We start from the raw sequence: 8,802 nt of genomic DNA, 5'->3' as shown, positions 1-8,802 counted from the left end.
ACAGGATGACCATCCTGGTGCCCGCGGGCCCGCTCTCAGTCCTGGATTAGCCACAGGCTATCCGGTGGCCCTTGATGGGCCATGTGTTTGAGGAGGGTTGAGGTCCCGGGAGCAGAGGGAGGGGGAGCAGCAAGTGCTAAGAAAGGGCTTGTTTCCAAGGGAGTTCTGCCTCCCTGTGCCCTAGCTGGAGGACTTCCCAAGGCAGGTTCGGTCAAGGGTTTGAGGGTGTAGTTCATTCATGGACACTCCCAGAAGGTCCAGTGAGTATCCAGGGGAAGAATGGGAGGAAGGGGGCAGTGGTTTGGATGTGGTTGAGTGTCCCCTAAAGGTTCTCGCGGGGCAGCCAGACCCCCGTGTGGCGATGTGGGAGGGGCGGAGCCTTCAGGTCACCTGAGGGTGCTGACACCTGTGTCCCCATGGGATCTCCCCCTCCAGTGCTCCCACTGATGTGATGCCATCTCCCATGAGATCCCCCCAGAGCCAAGCAGGCTGGCACCTTGAGCTAATAGCACCCTCCCCTCATTGCCAGCCTCCAGTGTCTCCTTCAGCAGCGGAAATGGGGCTCACAGGCGGGTGGCCCAGGAGGCTCCCCTGGGGCAAGAGAGGGGTGATCCCGCCGAGGACCCAGGTTCTACCGCGAACCCTCGGAAATGAGGAAACGGGATTCACCCATGAGCTCTGTCCCTCACCAGCGGAGCCACACTCCTGGGGCTGTCTGGTCCCAGGACTTCCACTTAGGGTGGACCCAGGCTCAGCCTGCCCCTGCGGCCAGATGGAGCCTTGAGCACAGAGCGGGAGGTGGTGGCCGTGAGAAATGGTCAGTTGCATGGAGTTGTCCCCCAAGCTGTAGGTGACATCCGGCCTGTCCTTCAAGCGCGAGGTGACATCCCGTGAGCGGGCTTTGGGATGAACAGTGTCCTCCCCGTGTTTGCTGCTGAGGATGGAGCAGGCGGGCGGGGGAGGGGGATCTGCTGCGGGGGTGGCGGAGGGACCTGTTGAATATCTGCACCCACCAGAGGGACGGGACCTGGGGGGACCCTGGGGGACGGGGACTGACCCGGGTCGGCACCACGGACAGCTCCCCTCCCTTGCTGATCGTCCAGGGGCGTCATGGAAGGAGCCAACCTCACCCGGGTCTCCGAGTTCCTGCTCCTGGGCCTCTCGGAGGACCCCAGGCAGCGGCGGCTCCTGTTCATCGCCTTCCTGTCCATGTACCTGGTCACGGGGCTGGGGAACCTGCTCATCATCCTGGCCATCGTCGCCGACCCCCGGCTGCACACGCCCATGTACTTCTTCCTGGCCAACCTGGCCTCCGTGGACGTCTGCTTCACCTCCACCACCGTCCCCAAGGTGCTGGCCAACCACGCGTCAGGACGCAGGGGGATCCCCTACTCCGGCTGCCTGACCCAGATGTTCTTCTTCATCTGGTTCGCCGGCATCGACAGCTTCCTGCTGACCGCCATGGCCTATGACCGCTACGCGGCCATCTGTCACCCTCTGCATTACGCCACGACCGTCACGCCCCGGCTCTGCGGCCTCCTGGTGGCCGTGTCTTGGACCGCCGCCTTCGGGAACGCCCTGACCCACACGGTCCTCCTGACCCGCCTCTCTTTCTGCACCCACAACCAGGTCCCCCATTTCTTCTGCGACCTCAGCCCCCTGCTGAAGCTGGCCTGCTCGGACACCTTCCTCAACAAGGTGCTGGTGGACACGGTGGGCGCCCTGCCCATCATCGTGCCCTTCGCGGGCATCCTGGTCTCCTACACGCGCATCGCAGCGGCCGTGCTGAGGGTCCCGTCGGCCGGCGGAAAACGCAAGGCTTTCTCCACCTGTGGCTCGCATCTGTCTGTGGTGTCCCTGTTCTATGGGACACTCATTGGGGTTTACTTCAGCCCCATGTCCTCCCACACGGCCCAGAAGGACACGGCCGCTGCCGTGATGTACACCGTGGTCACCCCCATGCTGAACCCCTTCATCTACAGCCTGCGCAACAGCGACATGAAGGGAGCCTTGGGGGCCCTCGTCAGCAGGAAGCCGGGTTTTATTAAGTGACGGGAGGGTTGGGAGGTGCAGGAGCCACGTATGATGCCCCCTGTCCTAAACCTCCCAACAAATCCCTGACCCTGGAGTCTACACTCCAGCCTGGAGAACGCCCGGGGTTTTAAATGAACCCGGAAACCAGAGAGGCCAGGATTCAAGTCCTGCTCTGGATTCTGTTTCTGTAGCAGCATAGATCCTTGAAAAACCTGAGCAGAACTCTGGTCCTGCTGCTTCTGGTCCATCCACTGCTGGGAGCACAGCAGGTGCTCTTTGCTCTCTGCTAGCTGAGTCCTGAGTCTGTCTCATTTGCACAGCTTGATTCCTTGAAGGACCACGCCTTTGTCACTCTCAGGAGACAGATGCTACCTTGAGGTTCTCTGAATCGATAGCCTTGGGAAGATGGCAAGAGTCCCGCTGTTACTGCCTGAGAGGCAGAAAACCTTTGGCTCATCCAATCCTGTGATTTTACGACTCTGAGAGGTGGCCAGTTCTTGCTAAGACTCTCTATTTCTTGTCATGGTTTTCCAAAAGCAGCATAAAGCAGCCAATACAAAGTGACATCCCTTTTTCTTTCTAATCATTCTAGAAACACAGACTAGGAGGACACATGGCCAGCCCTACAGCTATTCACAGGTGATGGTCTTCCCAAATAGTCTTTGGTGTGGAAAGGGTCCCCAGCTCGACAGTCTGCAAGCTGATGTCCTTGCCTCCTGGCCACTAAGCTAATGCAACCATTTTCATAAGGCAAACACCCCACTTCTGGTACCAACCTCTGTACCAGTTAGAATGAATGGCCTCCTTGCCGTATCAGTTTGCCAGGGCTGCTATAACAAAATGTATATCCTCTCAGTTCTGGAGGCTGGGAAGTCCAGGACGGGGGCCCCCTCAATGCCTCATCCTGTGGAGGAGAAAGGATAAAAGGGAGAGAGAATAAAAGGGAACTGAACTCCTCTTTGTAATAAATCCACTCTCACAATGATAAAGCCACTCCTGCAATAACGGCATTCATTTATTCGCTCCACCTTTGTGATCTAATTGCCTCTCGTTAGGCCCCACCTCCCCAAACACTGGGGATTAAGTTTCCAATACATGCTTTTGGGGTGACTTGTTCAAACCATAGCCCGATTCTAGGTTGCTTCCATTTTCTGTCGTTCGCAAACCTAAGGCATCGCCTTGTCTGCTAGCTGGGTCGCAGGCCTGTCTATGTTCCTGTTTTCAACAGGTCTTCCCTTATCCACAGTTTGTGGTTGTTGTTGCTTTGTTTGTAGCGCAGAGGACCAAACCCAGAGCTGCTCTACCACTGAGCCACCTCCCCAGCACCTTTCATTTTTTATATTAGACAGGATTTTACTAAGTTCCTGAGGCTGGCTTTAAACTTGTGATCCTCCTGCCTCAGCCTCTCAGGCCACTGGAATTTTAGGCACCCGCCTCTGTGCTCAGTTCTCTCATCCACAGTATTGCACACTGTAGCTTCAGTTATGCACACTCAACCACAGTCTATAAGAATTAAATGGAAATTTCCAGACATAAATAATTTGTAAGTTGTCAATTGCACGGTATTCTAGGTAACATGATGACTTCTCAAGACATCCCACCCAGGGCATGAATTATCCCTATGTCCAGTGTGTACAGGCTGTATATGCTACCCACCCATTAGTTACCTGGCAGCCATCTTGGTTTCAGATAGTGTCTCCATATATCATAGTCCTTATGTTGAAATAACCCTTACATAGTAACCCTATGCTATGTCATAATGCCTATGTCATTTGCCTTATTTCACATCACCATGTACACATTGTCACATCATCCCAAGAAGGGTGAGTACAGCACAACAGGATATTTTGAGAGAGACCACATTCACATAACTTTTTCTGCAGGATATTGTTATAATTATTCTATTTTATCATTAGTTATTGTTATTCTCTTACTCTGCTTAATGTATAAATTAAACTTTATCATAATTAGGTAGGTATAGGGAAAACATAGGATACAGAAGGCCCAGAATCCATGGGGGGGGCGGATCTTAGACCGTATCACCCAAGGACAAGGGTGTCAACTGTAGGGGGAAATGGGAGCAGGAGGAGCTAAGTCTCCCCCAGAAGGACACACGTAATTTGCATTCACACTCCACAGGTCTCACCTCAAGGGAGACTGAAGAAGAATATAACGTAGATACAGGGTCACAATCTGTTTGCTGCCTCAGAGGGAAAGGGACAGAACAGGTACCAAGCTGCAATCTGCAAATAAAGAAAATAACACCCAGAGCCCAGGGCTATTTGTGGGATTAAATGAAACAATTGAGTCCATGCACACTACCAACAGGTGCCCGAGATGTTAAATGGATAATATTTTCAATACATATTAAAAAAACAACAACAACAACTAGTACATCAAGCCGAACTTAGGATGGGAAGAAAAACCTGCTTGACATTTCGTTCGTGTCTGATTTTGCAGGGCTGGGGTGGAACTCAGGGCTGGAGTGCCAGGCAGGCGCTCTGCCACCGCTACAACCCCAGCCCTGTTTTACATTTTTCCAAAAATGATATATTTAAAGGGAAAAAAAAAACATTGAGTAAGTGATGGTAGCTTTGGCAGACAGATACAGCCTCAGCAGAGGCGCTGGGGACCCCGCCTGCCAGGCTGGATCAGGGACTGCAGGAGCCGGCTGTTAGGAAGCCAGCCGCCTGTCGGTTGTCTCTTCTGCACACCACGTGCCAGCGCCCTTCCACGCTCCACCATGAGCGGAAGCAGCGCGAGTCCCTCAAGAGGAACCGAGGGACCCAGCCTCTTCTCCTTCCTCCTTTTGGCTTCCTGGCTGATGAGGTGAGGGATTTTGCTCGGCCACATGCTGCCACCATCACGTGCTGCCTTGCCACAGGCCCCAAACAATGGGACCAATGGATCATTGCTGGAACCTCCGAACTGTGAGCCCAAATACCCTTTTCTCTTTATAAAATTCGGTATCTATCTCCAGTACTTTGTTATAGTGAGGGAAAACTTACTGCACCCTCTTGGACTTCCCAGCCTCAGGACCACAAGGCAAAGGAAGCCTCTTTCCTTTATAAATGATCCGGTAAGACCCTTACAGGAACAGAAAATAGGTTAAGGCACAACTGTCAGCCACTGAAGGCCAAGAATTGGAGGGCAATTCCTTCCAGTCCCCTAAACACTTCAGTGGGATGACTTTGAGGAATCCTGCATCAGTTGCTCAGAAGATTCCAAAGGGAGCCAAGTGCCGGTTTCCGTTCATGAACGTGTCTCCCCTCCCGCCCCCTTTCCCTAAAAGTAAGACACGGACAAAAGTCGGAGGTGATGTAGGAACAGCCAACATTTGCAAACCCCGAGACAGTGCTTCTAAAACACTCAGTGCCTAGCATATAGTGAGTGTTCAACAAATGCTTTTAGTCGTATTTTTGCTACTTTTTTACATTATAAGACACATAAAGTATTTTATTTATACTTTATACAGTTTACCATTTTAATCATTTTTAAGGACGGTACTGGGGATTGAACTCAGGGGCACTCAACCACTGAGCCACACCCCCAGCCCTATTTTATATTTTATTTAGCGTCAGGGTCTCACTGAGTTGCTTAGGGCCTCACTTTTACTGAGGCTGGCTTTGAACTCGCAATCCTCCTGTCTCAGCCTCCCAAGCCACTGGGATTACAAGTGAGTCCACCACACCCACCCGGCTAAGGCTGATATTTCAACCTAGGCACTGCTAACTCTTTGCTGCCCTACTAGGTACCTGTAGCTTGCAGCAGAGGTGGGACCAAAACAGACCAAACCCACTGTCCCAGTAGCGACAGCTTGGTGACAGCTGGCATCCCACAGAACTGTGAAAGGTCTATGCTGTGGTTGGGGTGTGGTTTGTCTCCCCAGGGCTCACGTCCCCAGTCCCCAGCGTGGTGCTGGGCCTTAGTGGGAGGACTTCAGGTTGCTGGGGACCAAGGTGTTTCTTCTGGAACCTGGAGTCAGTTCTCCCAAGAGAAGTTTGTCTTAAGAATGAGCCTGAGTCCTGAATCACTGGCTGCTTTCCCTCTGGGACTGTGTGACCTCTTATTCTTGGCGTGTGCCCCTCCCTGCCTTTGTGACATCATCCACCGTAAGTCCTCACTAGAGCTGAGGTAATGCCTTTGACTTCCAGCACTGTGAGCTAAATCAACCTTCTTTCCCCATAAATTTACCCAGCCTTGGGTGTTTTGTTACAGTAGTGGAAGTGGACCCCCGCAGTTTGAGATTTTACCCTACTTGTAAGCTGTCTGTCTAAACACTACAATTTCATGGGTGCTGGCAGAAAGCAGGGGACACCAGGGTCAGAGAAAAGGGGACTTTATAACTGAGGCACAGAAAGCAGTGTGAGTTTTGTGTTTAACCTGTTGCTTCCCAAGTCTCACATGGGGTTTGTTCCACAGCCAAAAGCTTCAAGCTTAGAAATTCCAATTTTGATAGTGGACACAAACCAACCTGCCCTACCTCTATGAGACGGAGAGACACCTTGATTCTACGGAGAGCAAATAAACCTCTCTGCTCCACAGGAAGGACCTCTCTCTATCCTCCAGTGCTGTTGGCTCTACAAACATCCTTGTAAGGACGTCCACAGCCCGCCTGTGAGGTGTGCAGACATTGGAGAGACCCATGGATAACTGTCCCCCACTAGCATCAGTGACACCCAGTGGCTGTCTTCTGTGGCACAACTTGGACTGGGAGTGGAACAGGAGAAGCTGTCGAGGGTGCGGTTTAGTAGGTCAGCGTGTGGACTCTGGACCTGTCCCCGGGTCCAGTCCCAACCCTGCCTCTGCTTGTGCAAATGACCTTTCCTCTCTCTGCCTCGGTTTCCCCTTCTGAAAATGGGACCCGCCACAGGTCCCATCTCAGGGGATTCTGTGAAAGCAGAGTGGGCTTCTCAACAGAAGGCTCTGGGAACAGCGCCCGGGCACCCTCAGCCATGTCTGTCAACTGGCATTATTACTAATTATCATGACGGTGCCGCCAAACTTGTGGTCGTGCCTGTTTAGCGGCATTTGTGGGCAGGCCCTTTAACCCACACAGTTCCCTCTGAGTGTGTCCCAGAGACTGGGGAGCGGGGCTCAGGCCTTGTGCTCCCCTGCCCGCAGCTGGTGGCCCCTTCCCAGATCGGTCAGCAAGACCGTGTGGGGGGGTGCTGTTCCAGAGTCCCCAGGAATCAGACCCTCTCAGGGTCAAATCCTGGCTTGGCCACACACCAACTGTGGGACCCAGAGAGGGCGGTTCTGCTGGGGGTGACCCCCGAGGACATTGCCAGGTTCTGGGTGAAGCGCGGAGCCCCCCACGCCCCGACACCTCATGCCACTTGCTGGGCGCAGGGCCCCAGCGGGCACGTCTGGGTCCCCCGATCGGGGCGATTTTTGCTCTGATCCTTGCTATTTTATTGTTCAGTGATTAGGCCTCTCGAGAGACAAGCTGGAGACATCCCCGCTGTCCTCTGTTGGTCCTCAGTGAACTCACTCTGTCCCCCCAAGTCTCTCTGCAAGCTTGACTCCAGGGTGGGGAGGGGTATCCCCAGTGTCCTCGGTTACTCAGGCGCCATTCCCACCTCTACACGCAGGGGACACGTTCACCTGCCCAGTCCGTCCCTCCCACCTGTCACCTCTGGTCGTGCTCCACGCCCACCCCCAAACCCCACCTCCGAGGCCACCTCCTCCGGGCAGGAAGCCTTGCCTGACGGCCATCCAGGCGAATCAGGTGCCCGCCTTACCCACCCTGGAGCATTCTCAGCCCCCGCTCTCTGTCCGCGTCTCCCGGGCTCCCGAGCTCCCCCCGACCAGGCGCCCCTTCCCCCGCACCCGGGGGCGGGGAGCTCCGCAGCGGCGCGGGCTCCGTGGCCGTCAACTCAGGCTGCTCTCTGCTGCCCCCCGGAGGTCGGCGGCGGGACTGCGTCCGGCTGCCCGCGGTGGTCACTGGCTCGGTAACCGCCCCCGGGATGTCACCCCTCCCTGTCTGGCATCCCCACACCCTCCTCTTGTCTCCTTGGGTCAACTCCCAAATAAACGACTTGCTCTCAGATTCTTCCGGGGACAGCTGTCTGCCCTGTTGAAGGTGACGGCCTCATTGTTTGCAGTAATTGTCCCTCTGCCCCGCCAGGGTGAGGCTTGTCCTCCACCGTGTCGCCACCAGGCCCGCCCCAGGCCCCTAAAACCTGCAGAGCGGAACTGCAGTGGCTGGAAGTAGATGCTCCATAAGTGACCTCGTGTCTGGGATGGTGACAGGGATGTGCCTCCCCTCCCTGTCCTCAGAAGCCCCCAGTGGGAGGCTTAGGAGGGGGAGGGGGAGCTCACTCCTCTTGAACTATAAATGGCAACTTTCAACCACCTCATGTCCCAGGCCACACAGCCTGGACAGCTGGGCCAGGGTCCCCAGGGTCCAGGAACTCCAAATGACCCCTCCATTCTTGGCCAGGACTCCCGAGGTGTTCCTGGGGCAGCTACACAGAGAGGGTGCAAGTCTAGCCCCGAGGCTGCAGGGCAGGGACTGGAGAGGACCCGTTTGGGGTGGGGGGACACAGCTTGGCCCTGAGGCCATTCCTAGCCCCCTCCTGCCCTCCCGGCATCAGGTTCCACCTCCGGGAACTCCCTGAGCAAGACAGCGTTCCAAGGACAGGGGTCTGCCCTACAAGGCCATGCAGCGGGCAGCCGTGTCCTGCGGGAGGGATCCCTTTCCAGAGCAGGTGGAGTCAGGCCTGGAATTAGCCACACCACCTGTGACGAGGCCGGTCCAGGGGT

General features: G+C 55.0%; 1 protein-coding gene across 1 annotated transcript; it reads left to right on the top strand.

The window, feature by feature from the left end:
* Positions 1 to 1,110: 1,110 nt before the first annotated feature.
* Positions 1,111 to 2,052, top strand: LOC143410069 (olfactory receptor 1f45-like). Its single transcript, XM_076870751.2, has one exon. It carries the CDS (start codon positions 1,111 to 1,113, stop codon positions 2,050 to 2,052), a length of 942 nt encoding a protein of 313 aa, XP_076726866.2.
* Positions 2,053 to 8,802: the final 6,750 nt, after the last annotated feature.

The sequence above is a fragment of the Callospermophilus lateralis genome, chromosome 1 (genome assembly GCF_048772815.1).
Source record: "Callospermophilus lateralis isolate mCalLat2 chromosome 1, mCalLat2.hap1, whole genome shotgun sequence".
In the NCBI taxonomy this organism is placed as follows: Eukaryota; Metazoa; Chordata; class Mammalia; order Rodentia; family Sciuridae; genus Callospermophilus; species Callospermophilus lateralis.
The sequence above is the reverse complement of the archived record's forward strand: the minus strand, read 5'-3'. Positions and strand labels throughout refer to the sequence as shown.

Coding starts and splice junctions, on each gene's coding strand:
- LOC143410069 (XM_076870751.2), top strand. CDS start 1,111: ATGGAAGGAGCCAACCTCACCCGGGTCTCCGAGTTCCTGCTCCTGGGC.